Raw genomic sequence first — 23,812 nt, 5'->3', positions numbered from 1 at the left:
TTGTGTACCAGACGCCACTGAAAACAATTCAAGGTGGCTAAAATTGTGTGAATTAGAAACAACTGTGTTACTGAAATTCTTTATTTAGCATAATATGAAATTGCCACATTACAGAGTTTATCACACGTTACAGTGATTTTAATGTTTAAACTATGTTCCAGCCTTTACTTGACAATATCATATATGAAGAACAGGATACATCTCCAGAAGGATACATTTGTTGAAATAAAATTTATTTTTAAGGAAAATAAAATACAGTTTGACAATCAGAAGGTGGGAAAAGTTATTAAAAAATTTACAAATTCTCATTTGGTCGTAAAACCCTCCCGGTTGCTCATAAACAAAATGGTACAATTAAACAAAGTCAAAGCTAATATGTAAGAAATTGCCAACAAGAGGACATTCGTAACAATTAAAACGATTTTACATAGTAACTGTGGCGTTATTCCGGTAAATCATCCCTCGGTTGATCTTCCACTTCAATGCTCTTAAATACTGCTCCATTGATTGGCCGATTTCCTGCAAAACGTGTATTTTTATTAAAACCTGCTTAAAGCGAATTATAGATATGGCGAAGTCTGTAAAAAAGCTTTGCCATTAATTAATGTGGGTTTTTGAAAGTCCCATGAGCGATATAAGCAAACCTTTGTTTCTGCCCTAAAGTGATATTTATGGACCAATTGATGAACTATTCATTAATTTTAGTGCAATATGTTGTTAATTGATCCCAAATAGCACGTAAAAGAAAAATTGGTCGAATGCCCCCTATATTGATAAATCGATTTAAATGTAGGTACAAAAATGACCGAATAACAAGAATATTGAATAGTTTCAGACACCAACTTTTAAAAAATTTTTGTTTTTTTTTAAATTTTACTCTAATTATTTTTGAAGCTAAAACGTATTATAAATTTTTTTCAATTGTATGTTTTTCGACACTTAGCTAAATTGACAACCATTTTAGTCAATCAACTTATGTGTTTCGTATTTTTCCTATGAAAGGATTGAATAGCTTAATTAATTCACAAAGTCTATAATTTTTAAGAGACGTGATTTTTAACTTTACATTTACTCCAAGTTTCTATTGTGTGCGCCGTCAAATAAGTAACTCTTATGGCTTCATTTCAGTATTAAGTGGATTTTTATACGATATAAACCAACCATGTTCAATACATTTGGCTCGTAATTTCTTTTATGACCTCTCGATGTGTTTATCAAAGTCCTGCAAACATGATTCACCTGAATGTACAGGGTGTCATTTAATGTGATAAGAACATTAATTTATTCAATGATCAAAAGTGAGTGAAACACGTTCGACTATTAATTAAATGAAAATTGACTAAGCAAAGTATATTTCCAAATTATCGCATGACTATGTAAATGAGCTGGTTACAAAGTGTTCATTTGCACCATCGATATTCTTGAGGATCGTTTAAATATTCAATCATTTTTTATAAATTGCCATTAAATGTAGGCAATTACAGTTTTTTAACATACATATATATCCAATGTCCTCTCTCTAAATAACGTTTTTTGCTAAATAAGTGAATACGACACAGTATACACATTTCGCAATAATTACCATTGACAAGAACATACGCCCAAGGAAGATCTTCGTATGGTTCTTCGTTGGATCGGCCTATTCTCGGACCAAACCACATATCAGTCGCCTTGGGATCGCTCCTTTTGTGCAAAGTTCCGGCAGAATTAAATTTCCAGGTTTTGTCGTTTTTACCTACACGCGGATTTTGAAGAAATTGCGGCAAAGAGCGCTTGAAGTCTGTAAAGAAAAAAGTTTACCATTGAATTAACAAGCGCGCTTAGGAACTCTGGAGGCACACCGAAGTACCTGGGTTCTCATTGTCTATGTCTGAATGTTCAGAAATAGAGCTTGTGTATAGTGGTGTGAATGTGTTCGGTGTAATTGCCATGTTTAAAGCTCTTTTTCCGGTTCGAACAATCCCACGCAATCGCCTTTGGGGAGCTGTAATAATGCACTCAAGTGTATATCAAAATATTTGATTAAATCTGAATATATCTGAAAAGTTACACTTTTGCCCCCATTGCATAAAAGTAGGAAGTTTCAGGACTTTTAGCCAGAAAAACTCAGCAGTTTGAAATATCAATTTCTTTGGGTTTTTTACTTTTGGGATTTTTCTAGGAACTTGATGTTTAACTATCAATGAAAACTTTACCCCGTCGAAAAGTTGCTTAAAGGCACTGCTTAATCAGGAAGCTGATTTTCAGGTATTTTCAATTTTATATAATCTGCCATTTTTTTTAAGTCGTTTACTTAAAGTCGGGAACTTGTTTACTTGATGGCATCTTAAGAAGGCGAATATTTTGCAGATTGCTGAAGCAACGCCGAACTTTTAAATTACAAGCTTTTGGCAGTGAATACTTTTAGTTTTATTGAAAGTATCAGGATTTTAATAACTACCAATGTTCGTTACCAGTAAGTTTTAGCTCGAGAATGGTTTGTACAACAAGTGGGAAAACTCACCTTCTTCGTCATATTCCGAATCGCCAAATCGTTTTCCTACTCGCATGTTCATTCGCATCGTCCGATGCACGCGGTTCCGAATATCTTTTAAAGGCACTGAAAATATACCTTAATTTACTTCTGATGCAAGCGATGAGGACATTTTGTTCTTCTCTACTTGTGCAGTTTAATAGCAGTCTGCTTCGTTTAGTGTTTTAGACTTAAGTGGAAAGATGAGAAGAAAAAAAGTCTTCATAAATCAAATCCAGAAGAACAATGTGGAGGAGAATTGTCTAAAATTGATACTTACTATACAGATGAAAAAAGGAGTAAATTACAATTTTTACTTCAGCTGCATGATTATAAGTAGGCATACAATTTGCATCTAAGCCTTAAACATATTTCCTCCCTTAACTTTGTAAACGTTAGTTCAAATCTAAATAGTGATGATATTTTCCGAGTATTTTTTGGCCCAGATTTCGAAAGCCGCTCAATTTGCTAGTTTCAAAAGTGTAATATTTGAAATTCTATGAGTGCCGCTGGAACATTTTATTCGAGTTTCGCTCTATCGCTTTAACAATGGAAAATATTTATGGATAATTGTTTTAAGCAGTAGAATAAATTTGCATAAAATCTGCACTCGTGAAATCCCAGTTTAGGGTTCAGATTGCTAAAGCTTTTATGCTAAATGGCAAATGAGTTTTTCGACTTCCAAAGCTGATATGTGTGGAAGACGCAACTAGAAGAATAATCGAAAAAAAGCAGAAGCGAATAAAGAAACAACTAGAATAAAAACATTGGAAGGAAGACCCGGATCTCCAGAACTCCAGAAATTTATATTGGCAAATAAACTCTTATGAAAACTTTCAGGAAGAAAATCTTTTGCGCATTTTTTTGTCGTTAAAACTGAAGTAAATTTGGTGATTTTTCAATAGGAATAATTTTGTTTCACGTTCTTCTAAATATCTCGATGAATAATCGACTGATGTAAATAAAACGAAAATATGAAACACTTAAGCATCATCTTTTCAAAGCTCATGTTTTATTATATCGAATAAACGGGCCAATTTTCGACATAATAAAAATGCCTGAAGATATGTGGAAATAGCCAGAAAAACAAATACATTTTCAATGCTATCACCGGTGAGTTTTTGTGGGAGGGTGGCCTAAGGAAATGTAATTTTCAGAAATCCATCTTCGAGCTTTGCACATGTTGCTTTGGGATAATTGACTTGAGTGATACTGTTCCAGCAAAGAAATATATGGAATGCATACAAAAACAGCTTTTAGTAGGTGAGAAAAAATATAAATTTCATAAAAATTCTTGAACATGGGAGATTTTCCTTCTGTTGTTTCTAAGTCCAATTAAGAAAAACCATGGGGATAAAATGAGGGGAAGATCGAAAAGTTCTTCGAATAACATTTTTCCTATAAAGGGTCAACAGCGGTTCTTTTGACAAACATAAGTTCTTAAAGATTACATTCTAAATCCGCATGTGTGAAAGATGGAATTGGAATATTCTAATCGTCGGTTGCTGTATATTTATGTTGTTTGATTTACATGTTTTTTTTGTGGCAACCATATTCCTAAGAAAGGCCAGACAGGGGCTATTATTTCCTATTGGTGAGCGGAGGTTTTTTATTTGAATTTTTTCTGCTACATGCAGGCTGAATAGCCTGCAGCATAAATTTTCAATTATTGGTACAGAGCAAAATCAATTTTCAAATATAAGCTATTATTTGCTATAAGCGGAAATACTGAACACAAAAAAAGGCAAATTTTAGTTGATTTTGTGTATTTTTACATTAATTAAATTTTTTTGGAACAAATCGCTACTGGCAATATTTCCAGTCTCAATCTCATTTTAACACTCGTTTCTCCTTTGGAGTCAGTTTTAATAGCTGCAATGCTTAATGGGGCCTTTTAGGTAATATAATTATTTAAAATCAAGTCTCTTGAAGCTTTATCAAGAGACTTAAAGAACTCACTCACAACTCAGAAGAGAAGAACATTTTATCAAGGAAATATGTTGATAAAATAGTTCCCAATCCCTTTAAAAGCTTTAGGAGCTTTAAACCACATCAAAACTATCCTCTTGCATTGACTAACTTTTCAAAGTAGAAAATATGATCGGTAAGTTACTTACACATGGAATCAGTGTAGTCACTAATCACCTCACAGATCGCGCAAAAAGCGAGCAAGACGATACCGAACCAAAAGAACTTCATCCTGTCGGTCTTTGCAGCGTCTTGCACCGCAACAATTGGCTGAACCGGGGCGGTTTTTTCCCTTTTATAACAAATGAGCAGAAGCCAGAGGGTCTTGAACAGGAGGGAAAAGTGCGCCAACAGTATTGCACCAACGATCCACATCTATACCTGCTTGATTGCAATATCTATGCAATTAGTTATTTATTTCATTTGTTCTACTTTCGAAAATCATTGAATTCATTTTTCGGGAAATTAAGAAGAAGTTGATTTAGAATCGAAAATCTGATGGCAGTGTTTGATTGATGGTAAGTCGAAAGAAATGTTTGCATGTTGAGTTCAACCGCGAGCTCATTAGGTAAGACTTAAAAACTTGAAATGCTTCTCTGCGATACACTTTTTGAATACTTTTGCATTTTACTGCATTTTAACATTGTTATGAGGAAACCTGAATTTTTTGAAAGAATTAAAATGTTTGTGATTATAAAATTAAAAAACGAAACATTTGTAATAAATATTTCTGCGCGTTTTACACTTTTTGTTTTTTGAATAATCTGCCCTGTCGACTTTTTTGAAAAATCCAATTATCAAAAATCGACAACCAATTGATAATCTAATAATTGTTAAAAACTAAAAAAGTTAAAAACGTGTAGGTAGGTAATCCTTTAACAAAAAAATTGATTTTGTGTTCGAGTTGGACAGTTCTATAAGGACACATTGAAAATGGCTTTATGTAAATGTCTGACCAGCCCTTTGCACATGAAATCTCTTTTGTTACTAAAAAACAAAATTATATCAGAACTTATGCAACAAAAAAAACAAATCTGAATATAAAGTAAGAAGATGGAGCTAAGTGAAGATGAGCATATCACCAGCCAGCGAAAATATTAAAAGTGAAAAAAGACTGAATCAATTCTAAAACAAGTGTGGTATAGAACGGTTGTGAAAGTCTCACGTGCTTTTTTCGACATGATAAAGACCCATCAGATGCTTCTACTTTTCAAATTTTTATTTTAGGTTGCTTTATTATCCTGATTTTAACATTGCTTTATTGAAAATTATCATTATATTGTTGAATAGTATGATTATTTTTATTACTAGATATTATATGAAACGGACAAACACAAATTATGACAAATTAACATGCGTATTTTTAAAATGAATGAGAACAGTATTTCAAAAACAAATAAATTCCGACAAGTGAATTGGAAACAAAAATTAGTTAAGTTAAATTGGTGCAAGAACAAAAAAAACCCCAAAAAAATACAGACTGTTCGATTTAAAGGAATTACTAGTGACATCAAGGCAATTGCAAGCACAAAAATGCTGCCTAATCAAAGGTCTTCTGTAAACCAACTGTCTTACTATTTCTTACGTCCGTATATAAAATAATTGGGGATTTTAAATTCAGATAAGACTTCATCCTGTATCATTTGATAAATTGATAAACTGGGATTTCTTTAACTGCATTTGATGGTTTGTCTTTCTAATAACATTCTATGTTGTCCTTTAWCAGTTCACTTTAATGAGACTTTTTTGATCAAAATGGTTTCTCATTCGTTTCAAAATCCAGTATAGTMASTACAAGATAGATRCAAGATAGATAGAAGTATATACAKTGAAGTACAAGATGATCACATTTTTGCCGTTTTTCTATATAAATTATTGAAATCAACATTAATTTTCAAGCAGGTATTAATAAAAAGCTCTTAAAAATACTTCAGACTTGTTAAGTTAATCAACTAAATGACCACCGAAAAAGAATTTTTAGAGCAACAAGTAATTACAATAATTGATGTGGAAAATGTGATCTTTTAGCCACCTTCACACAAAATAGCAATTAGGAAGCCGTCGCTTATGATTATTAAGATTCTCTCAGTTGCCAAAGGATTAGCCTTGTGACAATAAATTTTCCAACGGTTTAATAAAATTGGGTTTGTTCAACATAAAATGTGCATGGATTGAACGGCGATTTATCTATCTGACATGAATCCTCAACTATTTGAGCCGGTAAAGACAATGCCCAGCTACTTCTTGTATGTCGGATGACTCTTTTCATTTTAAACCGTTGTGCACCACTAATCTCGTAGCAATGTTTTAAACCAAAAGGGCGATTCTTTAATTAAATTGCCAGCTCGGCCGTCAATGGCTGGTTTTTATACTTTCTTTCTGAGAGCAAAGTAACTTAGTATAGTCAGCATGAGGAGCTTTCACAAATAGAGAACCCCTAACCAAGACCAGACTAAAACTCCGAGTTTCAATGGAATTCAGGAAAGTAATACAGGACCGTCTTGCTACTACAATACAGCGTTAAAAAATATGATTAAGTTTTTAAAATCACTAATACAAAATTAAACTCGGTACTAAAAGTGGTTAATTGATAATTCAAGGTTTGGAAATGTACTGACCTAACATAGTCGTTAAATTGTACTAACAGTTAAAAGCAGTTTTCGCGTAATTATAGCTAAAGTCACTTTGAACAAATTAGGTCAGTTGAACTTATACACCAAAAAACATACATTATCTATGGCTAATTAAATTTAAGATCAGTTATACAGTTGGGTCCGGATATAACCGGATATACAGTTGGGTCCGGATGAAAAATGATCTAAAACTGGTTCGTTATATTCGTTATAACCAGTAAAAAAATGCGTTGGCCTTTATGGACGACGTTTCAATTAAAGGAGAAAAGTTCGTTTTAACCGAAAGTTCACTATAACCGGGTTCATTGTAAGCGGATTTTACTGTATTAATAATCAATTTCAATGAAATAAATACAATAAATTAGTTGAGTTAAGAGTTAAAACAGTAATAATTTCCATGTATATTTTTTTCAAACGATTGTAAAATGCTTGATGCGATACTAAAACCCTATAAGACACCTAAAACCCTATTGAAAGTTATTAATTTAAAGTTTCAAAAAGTTATTAGTCGGCTAGACCGAGATACTCTTTCACCACCTATGAGCTTAAGATATATGTAGAAAAAACCATCTTGGCCAGGTGAGTAAAAGCCCGCCTTCAGTTTCAACCCTCAACCCTTTACGTGCAACATTAAAAATCTTACAGCTTTCTCTAAAATGCGTTCTCCATTATAATTTAGACAAAGCAGGGTTTGTTTAAGAGGATCGCACAAGCTTTGCGTTTTTTTTCAAAACATTTTCAGTGCAATTCCGGAAACTAACAATATCTTTAATGTTGTCATTAGTAAAAACAACATTTTTTAGTAGTTGATTAAAAAACAGTAACATTTGTATCAACGTTTAAATATGTATTTCTTCACTCTAAACATTGGAAAAACTGCTGTTAAATAATAGATTATTGCTAAAAGCAATAGAGGTAATAAATCGAACAATTGGAGGCGTTTTTTTTAAATTAAAAACATGCATAGTTTACAAGTTTAGCCGGGTTTTTAATAAAACGTGTTTGATGAGTTTGAAAAACGCGCCGAATTGGGATCGAAAAGGCTCCGAACGTGCTTGGATGGGCAAATGAATACATTAAAAATGTTTATCAATAGCAAATACATAGTTTTTTCGGCGATTTATCATCTTGTATAAAAAATGTTTGGCAAAAACTCAATTAGGTAAATACAATCTCAATATAGGGAATTGTATGAAGAATCTAATGGATAAATGTTTAATCCTCAGTTTTTTTGCTATAAAGGAGGAAAGCTGAAGCCTTAAGAAAAATTACAAAGACTTGCATAGAACTCGGCTAATAAAGCATGAAGGAAGCGACTTCAACATAATATTTAACTAATTAGTAATACTTTAAAATATAAAATAAATCGACTTTAAGGCCAGCTAAAAAGACAAAAACTGTAAAAGAAGAGGACAGTTAAGCAAATTAATTGTATTTTAACATTCAAAATTTGTAGCCAATTAGATGCCATCTTCTTAATGACATTTTAAGCTGTGTTTCCGATCTATTTACAAGTAAAATTATTGAGCTGATTATTAATTCATCTGTTTAATTCGTTTTAGGAGGTTTTCTGAGTGATGACTGCTCTTACATAAGAATAGCCCAGTAACAATAATATTTTTGCAACAGAGTAAAGTTTTCCAAGTTTTCATTGATTGGAACTGGAGAGTTTTTCGGACTTTTAGACCGTCCTGGAAAACAATTTCGTCCTGCTCTTTCGCAAGCACTAGTGCCTTGCATCTTCAGAGGTGGATGCTGCGCCGAGCAAACCAGCGGTTTTATAAATGGTTCTTCTTTCTCTAACAGCATTTTAATTGTTTTGGTTTGAAGTCCTGTAGAACTCGGTTTGTTGATCGGATGTTAAGTTTAAAGCTTCATCTTGGCAGAAATCTTTTAAATTTGGCCACATTTTTTGGCTAACGATGATGGAATCCACAACTAGCGTTGTCGTTCTGCTGTGTGTGTGAAAGCTGCCTCCAGATTAAATTGGCAGCTTGCTTAAAAAGCACGAGTAAAGCGTTTACAAAGTTTAAGTGAAATAAAGCGTAACACTTTGTCGTTGTCCAGGCCGAGGTTAATTTTCGTGACTTGACGACACACGTTTTGCATTTGTAATATCCGATCGCTCCTTTCCAGTATCACCAAATTAAAAGCGAATTGAACTGTTTATAGGTTCACGTTGATGTCGCTACATCGAAATTAACATTTCTAAATTTAACGGACTCGACTCTGTTTCTATTAAGCAAGTTAACTCATTTTTCTATTTACTGGCATTTTGCTTGTTGATGTTTTTTTAAAATAATTGTGACCAGAACTAATTAAGGGGAATAGAAATATATTTGGACAGTTACCAATGTGCATTCTTAGAGTAAAACGTAAATTATCGCAAATGCCCCAAAAGTATGTAAATAGAAAGGCTTGCCCACATTTTAATGCCATTGAGACATTCACCCAATCGTATCTTTGTTGGGCTACTTATGGCTGCATTTTCTTTTATTTTCATCATTAGGCGATTGCATGAAAATTTACGTAAGCCCTATGAACCACATTTCCAATCAGCAAACGGGAACATTCGCTAATAATCAGCTTTTTCCGCATACAAAATTGACCGCTAGAGGAAGTACCCAAGTGTAGCGGTACCAGAAGAAAGTGAAAGTACCGGAGAAAATGTACCTGTCTATGCACCTCTCTTTACTGAAATGCATCGACACCCCACCAGGTTTAAAATATCTGAATTGATACCGACCAAAAGTTGCACCAAACAAACAAACCAACTGGTGGCAGTACCGTTTTACTGTTAGAAAACATTGAGATTAGCGTCCACAATAGCGCCAACTGGTCGTACCGGCGAATCACATTTTTAGTGGGAAGAAGTGAATTTTATTTAATAGTTATCATAAAGTGATTTTTCTTATGGAGACTCAAGAACCGCTGAGGTGCAATATGCCTCTTCAGCAGCTCAATAGAATCGCTAAAAGACCTCCGGTAGACATCGAGTTTCAGGACTTGACGTATTCGGTTCGGGATTCGTACGCAGGAACTGGTAAGTGTTTCTTTCAAGGTAGATTCTATATTTTTTTTATAATTGCCTTAAATTAGCGACGCAATACTTTTGAAACTACTCATCAGTTCAAGCGAAACTGAAAAAGTTTCCAAGAAGTTTTTAAAGTAACGCAGCAAAGAAAATTAATAGATTGCAATTACTTTGGCTGGTCAAATAGACAGTAGGCGATAGTTTGTTTGCAATAATTTGTAAACACGCATTTAATAGTGCTATTTATGGAAAGGTTGGGTTATCAATTTTGCGAATTTTAATTTAAATACATAAATATAGATTTCAGTAGAAATTTATTATTTATAAGATGCATCAATAAAATTTATATCTTCCAAATTACTAAATTTTTCTTAAGTTTGAATATTAAGGTATTGATAGTAATTAGATTTCCATATTATCTAGAAGGATGAGACATCAAATGTTGGAAAACTTGGGTCAACTTTGAGTAAAATACAGTGTGTGGACTATTTTCACGCAACATCTAACGAAACGAAAATTTAACAAAGGCAACAAACACGTAATAAATAAATAAAAACTGCAAAGGAAAGGGGGACTTGGGCAAATCACAGGTGATTGTATAAGGCAGATTAAAATCGAGAGACAGCAAGTTATATAAAATAAAGTCAATATCTGACTTTCTCCGGTAAACAATAAACGAACGGCGAAGACTTGGGAACTTTTGTTCAAAATAAAAATTGTTCATATCTACTTTGCGAATTGCAATTGCGAAGCCAAATTGATATGATTAAACAGAGCAAAATCCATTTTGACTTCTAAGCCCGATTAATTGCATCTAGTCCAATGAATTTTGATTAAAATAGTTCAGAAACACAGATAAATTTAAATACAAGCCTTAATTAATGCAAGATAATTTTTTTCACACAATTGCAGAATACATGCGTTACCGAATTATCACCAGACTTAGTTAATTTATTTCTGTACGATTTGTTATGGTTTTAAATTGTCTGTTTTTAAATATGTATCAGACCATCTCTGGCACGACTGTAACGTCGGCTTTTTCTCGCAAAAATTTTGCACATTTTAAGCGATCTCTTCTAATCTAGTCGACACTCATTTTTAAATGATGAGCTTTGACCGTATGCACATTAATCTGTTACACACTTGTAAACGTTCAAACTACATCTGTATCTAAATTGTGTTTTTTTGGAACAATGTTCAACTTCATCAGGATATGTAATTATTTACTTTCGTTATTTTAACTGCCTTGACATCTCCTCATCAGCTTTTTTTCCTCTATTGATTTCCATTATTAGATTATTCGTTAATTTTATTTTATACTTGTCATATCCATACTTTTTCGCTTATTTGATTACATTTCCTGCTTTCTTCTTGGGATTCGGTTTAATTGATCGGAATCTGATCATTTGGAAATTCATCTGAGTGTCAAGGCGAGATTCTGATTCCATCGCACTTTCTCTGATTTAGACGAACAAACCTGCTCATTACTCATATTTTTTATTAGTCATAAGCTTGAAACGTGATTTTTTTCAAAGGTTAATCGCTGAAAAATAAGTACCATAAGGGAACTAATACATTTTTAAAGCTTTTGTTGATAAATTGCGAATAAAGAAGCTTGTTTAACAGTTAGAAATATGAGTCAATGAAAAGTGCTTACTATGTACTTTAAATATTCATAAAAACTCCATTTAGTTATGTCAGATTTATACGAATCTGCCCAAATTTATGAATTTTGTATTAAATTGTTCTATCCTATTTTAACAGTGTAGTGTAATGCTGTTTCTTTGCTTGTTCTCTTACAGTATGAGGTGCGTGATTTTCTTATTAAATAATTTTATTGACTGTTTTATTCAAAGCGAATTTAAATTACAAATATATTTTGTTATTAATTAGCAAATTTAGCAAACTATTTCTTCGTTCAATCGTGTTCTTGCTCATATCTAATGGTTTCTGCTGCCATTTAGATGCTAAAGTAGAAAGAAAGTCACTGATGTTTTCGATGACCTGTGAAATGCTTCGGTCAACAATTCGTATTTAATGTTAATCGACTCAATCGATGTTTAATTTGCGTTTAAAAAAAGTAAAATTTTTGTTTTTTCCATCTATTTCGACGTTCAATTGGGAACAAAAGAATATTTTGCATTTTTTCGCTAAAAAAGCAAAGTTTCTGATAAAAAAATTGAAAATGGTTGGAATGTCCGAGAAAATAATTGCAATAATTTCTTTAAGATCAACCGTTGATTTTGTAGTTTAATAGTAGTAGTAGTAAAGTAGTAGTTTAGTAAAATTTTTGCAATGTTCAGTTAAAAGTTTATCGAGCAAATAAAGGCAATATTTATAGAACAACCGTTGATTTTGTAGTTTAAAAATATTTTTGTCATTTTGAGTCAAAATTTTATCGAAAAAGTGTCGTAATTTCGAGTTGTAAGTTCGTTTTCCCCGTTCCCCCCCGTTTTTCAGAGTTAATTTTTCGAATGTTTAGCCTAAAACAATAAGCAAAAAGCTGGAATCTTGAGTTAAAAGTAAAAAATAAACAATCAGCTAATAGCTAAAATAAATTAATTTTCAAATAAATCGGATTTAAAGTGAAAATGTCTAATTTTTGGAGAAACTTTAAAAAAATTAAAATGCCCAATTTCATTTATAAATCGGAATTTTCAATGAAAATTGTGTGTCTAAGTGGTAATTTCAACCTATAAGTCAGTATTTTCATGTTCAAAAACAATTTTCAAACGTTAAGTAGAAATTTTCAGTGCGGCAATTAAAATTTTCTACAAATTCATCAAATTTTCGAATGGTTTTTCACGACGAGAATTTCAAGAGTTTTCAATTCGGAAAATAAAAATTTTCAATTTTCTATTTAAGTTTAAAATTCATCCACAAAGTTTCAATTCAAACAGCAGTAAGAATGAACTGGGAAATGTAGTTATTAGCAATTGATAAAAAATTATTCCAACTTAAGTTTATCGTTGTTAAGCAGCAAAAATGGAGTTGATTCAAGTTGCAGAATTTAATATGCAACTTTACTCATCCTGTAAACATTGAAACATGTTTGTCTTTATGTACTGTTTGTTTAGTAAATTAAATAAAAACAGACAAGGAAAAATAATCCTGAGGCGTATGTTCTTCTTGGCTTAAATTGAAGTTTTTCTTAGAAAAAATCAACTGAATAAGCAAACATTTAGAATACATATTGCGATATTTGTTTGCCGTTTTACATTTTTATTAGATTCAAATTATTGAATTTTGAGGTTTTAATGACTTTAAATGATTATTAGCTAACAAATAACAATGATTATTAAAACATTCTGAATGCTAATTGTGGGTGAAGCATTATGCAAATACATTCAAATTTTTTTCCATGCGTTTCACGGCCTGGGAAAAAAACACAATTGTACCCGCAGTTATGAAAAGTAGGCTTTTGTGATTGGGTACAGTTACAGTAAATTACACATTTCAAACTAAAATTCTTTATGAAGATTGCTTAACGTTTTTGTCCTAGTAGTTGCATAATTCCACGAACATAATCAAAGATCTTTCGCATAAAACCTGCTGTCGTGTCCGAAAACTGCATAGAATGCATTTCACTCAATCTGCCTATGCCAACTAAATTATGGGATAGTGCAGAATTTTGCAAGAAATGGTAATCAGCGCTTGCAATTTCTGGTTTCAACAATCGCTGTGGTTTAAGAATAATTGCTCCTATGAGTAGCGAAATGTGGATTTTCAAATAGCGTACAATCTGTTTGCATTTCCGCATTGGTTTTAGTTAACTTTGCTAATATTAGAGCGTAAATGAATCATCGGCGGCGCATTCAGTTAGAAAGCCGGCAATCGGCTTAGATTTGCATTAATTTCTTCAGTTTGGCTAAATCTAGGAAATTTTTCTTAGAAACAATACCAGGAGTTTAAAGATTAGAACTATTCTTGTAAAAAGTCCTTTTTGATCTACGTCTATGGCCCAATTAGGAATGTTAATAAAAAAATGTTATTTATTCTACATTTTTGGGTTCCTAGTTTTCTTTAATTAGCCCGCAGCGAGCAAAATTGTAAACCCTTTTACTATATTTCATTAATTAATATATCCCTTTATAGAATTTTATGCAGAGTATGAGTTATTTGTATTCTCTAGCTTCTTTAATTTTTTCATCTTTCAACTTTAATCCTTAGTTTAAAAGCCCTTTTAACTATTTTACTATAATTTTTATAGGATGGCGTCAATTGCTCAAATCGATCAACGGAAAATTTCGCTCAGGAGAACTAACAGCAATAATGGGTCCTTCAGGTGCAGGCAAGAGTACCCTCCTCAACATTTTGGCTGGATACGTGTAAGTCCTTACTTAAGCACAATGCGTAATAGTAAAAAAACTCAAATAGATAACCTTGTTCGGTGCAGTACGCCTTCTAGTTACGCTCATTGTGTGATTTGCATTAAATTCAAATTTAATTGATTATCATGCGCTGAGTTACAAAAAAAACACATTAGTGCTTAGCTTTGTTTTCATTGACCGTGACTCTGATCGCTAAATATAAGTAGTCTATTTGGAACTTTCCTACATCAGGAAATGTGGTTTTTATGTTTAAGTAGTTAGACACAGACACAGTTAGTTATGGACGATTTATGTAAATTTAAAAATATTGGAGGCATTTAAGCATTTAGTTCTTCTCTATACATTAGAATTACTATTCTATATATTAAAATATTCGCATTTAATTTGCATAATGAAGGAATAACGATATTCTGTAACTTCAGTCAATGAGTCTAAATTGAACATATCGACTAAGATGGAAAATTTTCTATTTATAGATACTTTGTAGTAGACATTTTTAGAGCTGAAAGAAAAAAAAATTGCTGTTTATAGTCGAATTTTTTTGACTCGAAAACCCCTTTCAAATTTTATTTTTAAAATCAATTTTTGAGCTGAAATTATGATTTTGTTGTGGACATTTTCTGGTAAAATAAAAATTATCCTCTAAAAAAGGGTTTTTCTCAAATGCAGATAATTTCCATGATTGCAAACAGAATTGTCAGGTAATAATTACACTTTATGAAACAGTTTCAAGTCTAAAATGTTATGTTGAAAATATGGACATTATTTGGAAATTTCTGTAACCAAGTCACCATTTTCTATTCAGAAAAAATGTATAAAAAAATATAAATAAATTGAGTCTGCTGCTAGATTAAAATTGTTTTTTCAACATTAAATTTCGCATTTTCGCATTAAAATTTTAGCTTTTTGAATACGCAAATGCTTCAGTTGGAGTTTTGATTTAAAAATCTACTTTTTATGCTTATCAGATGATATCTGTTTATGTTTTGAAAATCAGCATATAAAATGGAAATCTTGAGTTGAAAGTAAAACTTTGGGGGGCAACTTTGTATTGAAATTCAACATTTTTCAAGTTGGTATTAATTCGAGTTTAGTGTAGAACTTTCGCAATGTTCTGTTATTTACAAGCAAAATGATATTTCTTACTTAAGCTAGGCGATTTTTTTCTTAAAGTGCAATTGAGATTCTAAGTAAAATGTTGATTGAAAATTGAAAGTGAAAATGAAACCTTTTCCGTACATTTTTTTAAATGAGACAAATTTCTAATCAAACCTCGGTTTTTAGCGAAAAAAATCGAAAATTTTGTATTTCGAATTTCCAGCGGTTAAGCGTGACAATTTCGAGTTTAAAGTAAACATGTTGAGTTTACATTGAACATATCGATTATTTTTGCAGGAAAATCATAGTTTTCCAATCAAAATATCGCTCTTCTTCAAAAGTGAATATTTTACTTTCAAAACTGAAATTTATTTTCTAACGTATTATTGAGCCTGCCTTAAAATCCAAATTTGAAAATTGAGTTTAAAGTAGAAAGTTCCAAATTTAAGTCGGCATTTCGAAAGCCAAAATTTAACATTTTCTATTTGTATTCTATTTAGAATTGTCAATTTTCCTCTTAAAGTGGCAATCTCGCGTTCGTACCTAAAACACTGTTCGCGAAGAGTAGGTACATTTTTAGTTAAAATTCCTATTTCTATTTCCAGCAAAATTAAACTTTTCGTATTTCGAGTTTTCAGTCCACAGTTCTTTTCGGGAATTTTTGTTTAGGTTCCAAAATTCAGATGGAGAGTGAAAATTTCGAGTTTTAAGCAAAAAAAGTCAAAATTTCCAAATGGAAAAATCTAGCCACGTTAAGCAAAATCTAGAGCTTTAAACTATAAATTTAGAATAGGCAAAACTTTAAAAAAATCCTTAAAATAATTTGTTTATTACAAAAATAAAACATAGAATATTAATTGATGTATTCTACCAAATTTATGTATTTGCTGTTGCCAAAATGGCTTTTGAGAATCGAAGTAAAAGGTAAATTTATTATTCGGGCCCATATGAACACCAGCTTATATATAATTCATCAAAAAGCATATACGCAACATATAACTTTATTGTTCCTGACAAGAACAACTGATAAAGACGTATGGTTTTCCACTAAACATTATTAAATATTTTGTGGGGTACGATTCCTTGTTAAATCAAATTTTATGTATATTTAAAGGGTTTTTAAGCACGACAGCTTAAGTAACACATCAAGGCCTTATCCCATCTAATGATTACTGGTTACGAACTATATCTCCGAAGAATCAAGAGTAATCTCGGTTTATAAATCTGCGGCAGGGTTTTAAAAGGGTTAATTTAAATGGTAATAGGTTGCGCTTTTGGACGCTCCCTTGGATACAAAAAAGAACTCTGAATATGCAGATATACACGATTTTTTTACAGGTGCTATAAATATAGAATTTTTTTAACGATGTACTTGTTGGACTCAAGGGAATTTTAGTAAACCAACGCACAGTAACATGATGTGTACAAGTAGATAAATTAAGCAAGAAGTGCATCATAAATCCATACATTTCGAAAAATAAGTCTCGTAAATAATGGTCATTGATCTGAAATGTTGAAAAACCTTATTTGGTTTCTGCAAAATTTGAAACTAGCTTTTCCATTGAAACATAAAAGTCATCCCAGTTGCATTATTTAACAGCTACTGAAGTAACATAAATTGTATGCGACCCTGTGTAGGTTTGAATGTTCAACACATTTTCGTCGCGTTCTCTTAGATTAAATAACGCTTTTAACATTGAAATATCATGCGAAAATTGCCACGACTTTTGTCTTCTAGAATGTTTCCATATTGGAATGGGCACAACGCGTAATGTGCAAGTTTGATATAACTATTGCGCAATTTTTTCATAGAACTGCTGGTGTAAAAGGAAGGATAATAGTCAACGATCGACCGAGGGTAATGAAAGAATTCAATAAAATGTCAGCTTATATCATGCAAGAGGACATCGTCCAACCAAGACTCACTGTAAAAGAAGCGATGATGTTTGCAGCAAGTCTTAAGCTTGGAACTGAAATTGGACAATCGAAAAAAGCGGCAGTTGTAAGTGCACATTTCGATAAGGCCTAGAAGATCGTCCAATTCTCTTCTTCTAGATTCAAGAAGTAATTCAACTTCTAGGCCTCGAATCGTGCTTTGAGACTAGAAGCGAGTTTTTATCTGGTGGACAGAGGAAAAGGCTCTCAGTCGCTCTAGAGCTAGTCAATAATCCTCCAGTCATTTTCCTAGATGAGCCGACAACGTGAGTTGAGGAAAGTCTGGTCAATGTCAATTTTATATGTGTTTTCTAGGGGTTTAGATAATGGCGCAATCAAGCAATGCATAAAACTGCTTCAGAAGATCAGCAGACTGAACCGAACGGTGATTTGCACCATCCATCAACCACCAGCTTCATTATTTAAAAATTTTGATCAGGTAATTGTGTTGAAAACGAAAGAAGCACCTACAAGAAGTGTTTTTGTTCGATTTTCAGGTATACGTGGTAGCTAAAGGATATTGTGTTTACAATGGTTCTCCGGCGAGTTTAGTTCCGTTTTTATCAAAAGCGCACTTTCCGTGTCCTTCCACGTACACTCCGGCTGATTATAGTAAGTAGCGCGATTAACACGCGAAAGAACTTTCCTTTATTTAGAATTTTGCAATAGAATCTTAAAATTCTTATCGATTAAAATTTTCTGATTCAACTAACAAAACTGCTTTTTGTTTCAACAGTTGCGTGAATATTTATTTTTCTTCAAACCTTTCTATTTGATGATTGGTTCTCTAAACAGGCATTTTTGCGCTGGGCAGGAAATCGGTAAATTAGCAAAATTAAGACATTTTAAATTATAGTTAATAAACCCTGTAGATTGATGACTTGAAGTAGTAATTCAAAGAATTGCTAGTGAAGTGCGCATTTCCTTTTTGTATCATTAATATATGCATTATTAAAATTAACTCATAGTCAAGTGCCCAGTTATTGCTGCACATTATCGACGTTTTACTGATAGATAAATGGTTTTGAACAGGAAATTGAAAATATTAAATAACGCAGTTTTTCGCGATATGGTATCGCACACAAACTAACAACAGTAATTATCCTGAGTGCTTTATCTGCATTCTCCTGCAGTTAGTAACCCACTTAATAGACAAAACTGATTCATAAACAATTTTATGTTTATTTATTTATTTATCATCTTTACTGTTGAATGTCGATCAGAAAACTCTATTATGTCGGGAATGTTTTTAAATTGAATGAGGACTGGAAGTTTAGGATGTTACATGATTTCAGTCAGTCAAGTTTCAATAAAACTGAACTTACTTTTGTTCCAGCCAGTTTCTTGCTTCTTAATTAGTTTTCAACTGTTGAATATTAACACCCTGTGTCCAAATTTTTTTGGAGCGAAGCTGGCTGAAATAGTGAGGAACTTGAAAAAGTTAATATATTTTTGCATATTTAATATGAGAAAATATCGGGAAAAATTGACGCATTCACTTAGGTACTAAAGAAATCAATGTACCTATTTCTTGATGTTTAGTTATAGAAATAGTGCATTCCCACCCCGAAATGATCTACACATTAAGCGCGTTGATACAAAACGGAAAAACGAACATGTTGACCCAGCGATGCGACGAGCAGAGCTCATCGACAATGGGAAAGGATATTTTTGAAATACGCAAAGACACTGACCAAACAGGTACTTTCATTGTCTTCCTATAACTTTGAGAATTTACCAGAATATTTGCTTCCTTAGGCCAAACTGAACACGACATAATCTTTCCTCTATCAGTTTGGAGCCAACTAGTTATCCTACTTTCCAGAACTTACCTGCAAACGCGACGAAACCACAGCGTTCTTATTATTCAGTTTTTCCATCATCTGGCGTCTGGTATTCTTGTCGGCAGCATTTTCTTCGGATTGGGAAGCGATGGCAGCCAAACGTTGTCCATTTTCAAGTACATCATCAGTGTGAATGTGTTCTTTATGTACACTTATGTAATGGTGCCGGTGCTTGTATGTAAGTAATACAGAATGTAACAACTTGGAATATTAACGATAATAAAACAGAAAATTACATTTCAAATCTCCAAAAGTATAACTAATATGAAATATTTATTTAATATTTCTTGGAAAAATTGCTTTTTAACTTGTTCAGTAAGTTAAATTCTACTAAAGCGCTTCAATTTTTAATACAAATAAGTACATGTGAAATTTTTTTGTATATAATTCAAGATTCTTACTGGAGATTTGGAGGTAGATACTCCCTTCAACCGCGCGTCTTCATTTCATTAGCATGTTAACTACGTTTCAAATTTGAGGTAAATGTCTCAAAAATTACAAGTTTTGGAACGAAAAACTACATTTTTTCGCTGTTCTAAGTTCTGGCTCATTTTCCCTCACTCGCTTAAAACTGAAACAATATTTTTAATAAATCAGAAATCATTTTTAGTTCCGCTTGAGCTTCAGTTGATGAAACGGGAGTACTTCAACAAATGGTACAGTCTTAAAGCTTACTACTTCTGCTTCACCTTGGCCTCTTTGCCCCTAATGGTAAATATTATTGTGTGTTCATTCATTTCTTCCTCTTCAATACTTGCTGGCTTATTCTTCATACTAAAGACTTTTTCTTAGATATGTTACAGTTTAATGTTCTTGATTATCGTGTATGTGCTATCAAATCAACCTCTCGACCTAGAACGATTCACCTGGTTCTCCATCATAGGCGTATCGCTTGGACTGACTTCGCAGGGTCTTGGGTATCTTATTGGTTCAGTATTCAGTATAACCGTAAGAGCAGTAACAGCTAAAATAAAACAAAAATAAATAAAGTAGTTTCAGAGCGGTTCAGTGGTGGGTTCTTCAGTTCTAGCGCCTCTCCTGGCCTTGGCTTGCTACGGAATGGGTTATAGAGCATCAGTAGAACCTTTCATGAAAGTGATAATCAGCTTCAGCTATTTACGATTCGGGGTAGTCGGATTAAGTGTCGCGTTATTTGGCAAAAGAGAACCTTTAGAGTGTGGCGAGCTGTATTGCCATTATAGGAACCCAGAGGTAAGTCATAGCGATTCACTAATATTCCTTTGAGTGTTGATTGGTGTTTTTTCGTTTATAAATTAGATGCTGCTAAGAGATATGGGCATGCAAGACGAAGACTACAAAGTCCAATTCTACATAATTTTAGGATATTTGTTGTTGTTCCGGATACTCGCTTATTGTACACTGAAATACCGTTTAACTTCCGAGTTGTCGAATAAAATCGTTTACTTTGCAGCTAAAGTAGTTCGGCAAAAAGAATAAAAAGCGTCTCCGAAAGTGTTTCAAATTATTGTGATAATCATTAATCTAGTAAATTTAGTTAAGTAAAATTATACTACAACTGGAGTAGGCATACTGTATAATATTGCTCTCTGATAAATAAAGTATCGTAGCTGTTTAGTTATGGTAGCTGTTTAGTATGGTTATATGGGCCAGTGATATTGACTAGTTACGTTTAATTCAGTAGAAAAACTGGGATTAGTTATGTTCATACCTGTTCTTTTGCGATTTATTATAAGAATTCTCTAACTATAGAAGGCGCTTCATTTAAATTGTTCAGTTTGGAGCATTAAAAAATCCGAACCTAAATGGAATTTTATGGTATATCAATTTCGATATGCAATTCTATTCATTTGAATTTCGTTGGGACTTCTGCCGGGTTGCAAATAATCGAAATAACGTGCTAATAGAATATATTTGAAAGTGTTACTTAGCATACTGGAGGAGTATAGCATTAGATACACATGCTTTGATTGATTAACAAATAACATCCTCATAAATAACGTTTAAAATATGGAATCACATCACTCTAAGTAGATGGTATCAATCTATAGACAACAACTACAGACATTTATTGTTTGCTTCATTATTCAGGGTTCAGCAGTAGATTTTTAAAATAATATTCTTGTCACAGAGAAAATAAAATATTTAATTTTCTCTATGGTTCTTGTGTATAATAGTGAAGAAAAATAAAATAGGTGGTTCTATTAAAATGTTTGACCACCCTGTGATTTTTTCTAAAACAAGGACCAAGTTTTTGAGCTACTGGAAATTGGCGCACTATCGCAGAACCCTGAATAATCAAGTCAAACTCTGTTTCAATGTCAAAAGAATAAAAAATCGTTAAAAAAATACAAAAATCTTCATTTGTACCTTTACAATTAAATAAGTAGAAACGAATCTAAAAAACTGGCACTAATATCACAATTTCCGGTTCATCAGCAAAAGAACTACACAGTCTTCAGTCATACTTCTTCCATTTGCAGCATTTCTTCCTCATCTTCATTTTTTTCAATATTCCGCTGCGAGTTGCTGACTGGGTTTTGCGAATATAAATAAATGGCATACATTACGGTTCCTATAGCTAGCGCAGTGTTCAAATAAACAGGAATTCCAAACAGAATCCATGACAAAAGCGCCGTTAGCACTAGTTCTAAAGCGCTGGCAAACGTTTTTAAAATCGAATTTAAAGTTTTTAAAAACAGGCTGGTGACAATGCCAACAATCGCGTTGTTGGTCATTACCAAAAGCACTTTGTGGTTGAGCAACTTGACTAAATTCTCATAAAGAAACGCACTTGCAATAGAACCGTTGAATGCCAGCAGGATTACATTGCAAATTATCGAATCCAGGTACATGAAAACGTTTTGTACGAAAATGTTCACTTCACTGCCTTGATTTTTCAGCAGATACTCGTTGTACACTCCGGCAAAGCACGAACAAAATATCTGAATGAAAATGAAAATTGCATTTATACCCAATACTAGAGACTGTGACTTTGCGTTCTCTGGTGCGGCCGATTCCATATCTTCGCTCATAGGAATCTGCTTGAGCATGCATCCCAACGTTAGAATAATAAGTGAAAGCCATTGTTTTTTGCTTAGAAGCTTTCCAAATATCACCTGGAAGCGTATGATCCAATTAGTGTTCAAGTTGTACAAATGTGTGTTGATTGAATGAAAAAATGCTCAGTTTTGCAACAGCTGAATTATGGAATATTAACTGGGTTATTTCTAAAAGAATGGAAATGGAAAGCATTATAATAAATTATTTTTCGAACCGTTCATTAAACTTAGTGACCATTGACTAAATATTTTATTTAAGCAGAATTTCCTATCAGACACCGATTTTTCGAAATTATCCTTAATATTAGAACTTTAACGTTAATGTTAACTCACCTGAAATAGAATTCCAGTTACAACCACTCTTAGCTGTAGCAGCAAGTAGTAGGTGGTGGGATCAAAGGATGATAAATTGACAAAAGCTAAATTATTGTACAAACAGTAGAGAAAAGCTGGGACAAAGTAGAGTACCAGAACTTTCTTGTTAACAATTATTTCATTAACAAGTTGAGCAGGATTGTGCCTAAAAAAAGTTCTAAATAACGAAAAGAACCTAAATAAACAAAGAATATAAAAAAATACAATTTTTCAATAACATATTTGAGACTCTATCAGTTATTAATTTTTAAACGTTTATTCCAGATAACAATGGTACTTACTTTCTACAGTAGAGCGCTGATGATAACAGTAACTTTAAAATTTCAGTAAATAAAACAACTGTAACAATGTTGTAGTCATATTTGTTGTTGGATTCTTGGGAAGCAGTTACTAAAATCCCTGTGGAACAAATCAAGAAGCAAATGAGTTGTTTGCACTAACGCCGCAAAAACAATGTGAAAATTAACTGTAAATATTTTTAAAACATTTTTTTAACTAAAAACCAATAAGCTGGGCGAGCTTTTTGTCAGTAGGTACATTAAAGAATAATATAATAAATAACTTACCTTGACTGACAAACAGCAAAATATACACTACAAAAATAACTTGGCTGAACTTGGAAGGAAATAAGTCCCTCCAAGAGATTCGAGTCATGGTTCTAACTAGTAGATCAAATTGAATTTATAAAATACTATGAAATTTAATTAAACAGTTCTTTGGGTTTTTTTAACTAAATTCTATTAGTTTAGGGCTTCTTGGTACTTAGGGATTTGGAGCTGGTTAACTGCTGACATTTTCAGAACGTTAAATTTCACGGTTCACAAAACACGCCCCATTACGACCACATCATATGAAAAAACATTGTTAAAGATAAATTTTCAACAAATTTATTTCAAATGTTTACTGTGCAAAACCTAACCAAATTTTTTGAAGTGTCAGTACTGGACAGGGTTGCCTGTCTGGAATTTAAAAATCAACAGGATGTCGCTAGACGGTTGCCAGACCTTATTAAACTTACCTAAACTTTATATGGCGAACAAT

General features: G+C 32.6%; 3 protein-coding genes and 1 long non-coding RNA gene across 6 annotated transcripts in view; 1 reads left to right on the top strand and 3 right to left on the bottom strand.

Annotated features, from left to right (window-relative positions):
• Positions 1-67: 67 nt before the first annotated feature.
• Positions 68-5,183, bottom strand: LOC109535071. Of its 2 annotated transcripts, XM_019900892.2 has the most exons (5): positions 4,630-5,183; positions 2,504-2,599; positions 1,850-1,984; positions 1,583-1,780; positions 68-519 (listed from the first exon to the last, which is right to left on the bottom strand). In XM_019900892.2, exons 1-5 carry the CDS (start codon positions 4,853-4,855, stop codon positions 443-445), a joined length of 732 nt encoding a protein of 243 aa, XP_019756451.2. In that variant the 5' UTR covers positions 4,856-5,183; the 3' UTR covers positions 68-442. The 2 variants fall into 2 exon arrangements, with proteins under 2 accessions (XP_019756451.2, XP_019756452.2); XM_019900893.2 differs by lacking the exon at positions 1,850-1,984.
• Positions 5,184-9,588: 4,405 nt separating this feature from the next.
• Positions 9,589-21,083, top strand: LOC109544169 (ATP-binding cassette subfamily G member 4). Of its 2 annotated transcripts, none has more exons than XM_048661453.1 (12): positions 9,589-10,156; positions 14,358-14,475; positions 17,389-17,578; positions 17,632-17,777; positions 17,827-17,950; positions 18,009-18,123; positions 19,054-19,212; positions 19,270-19,533; positions 19,966-20,066; positions 20,148-20,303; positions 20,349-20,567; positions 20,634-21,083. In XM_048661453.1, exons 1-12 carry the CDS (start codon positions 10,027-10,029, stop codon positions 20,811-20,813), a joined length of 1,902 nt encoding a protein of 633 aa, XP_048517410.1. In that variant the 5' UTR covers positions 9,589-10,026; the 3' UTR covers positions 20,814-21,083. The 2 variants fall into 2 exon arrangements, with proteins under 2 accessions (XP_048517410.1, XP_048517418.1); XM_048661461.1 differs by having other exon boundaries at positions 9,592-10,156; positions 20,355-20,567.
• LOC125502639 overlaps positions 20,106-23,812 on the bottom strand; it is a 5,534-nt gene continuing 1,827 nt past the window's right edge. The window contains exon 2 of the long non-coding RNA XR_007280404.1: positions 20,106-20,319. This is a non-coding gene — a long non-coding RNA (uncharacterized LOC125502639). The remainder of the gene's footprint in view (positions 20,320-23,812) is intronic.
• On the bottom strand, positions 21,228-23,812 carry LOC109544176 (UDP-galactose transporter senju). Its single transcript, XM_019914243.2, has 4 exons — positions 23,338-23,812; positions 23,053-23,170; positions 22,730-22,916; positions 21,228-22,453 (listed from the first exon to the last, which is right to left on the bottom strand). The coding sequence occupies exons 1-4, from the start codon at positions 23,423-23,425 to the stop codon at positions 21,797-21,799; spliced, it is 1,050 nt and encodes a 349-aa protein (XP_019769802.2). The 5' UTR covers positions 23,426-23,812; the 3' UTR covers positions 21,228-21,796.

Source organism: Dendroctonus ponderosae, unplaced genomic scaffold (genome assembly GCF_020466585.1).
Source record: "Dendroctonus ponderosae isolate FM_Combo_2020 unplaced genomic scaffold, Dpon_F_20191213v2 Dpon_F_20191213_1, whole genome shotgun sequence".
NCBI lineage: Eukaryota > Metazoa > Arthropoda > Insecta > Coleoptera > Curculionidae > Dendroctonus > Dendroctonus ponderosae.
The sequence above is the reverse complement of the archived record's forward strand: the minus strand, read 5'-3'. Positions and strand labels throughout refer to the sequence as shown.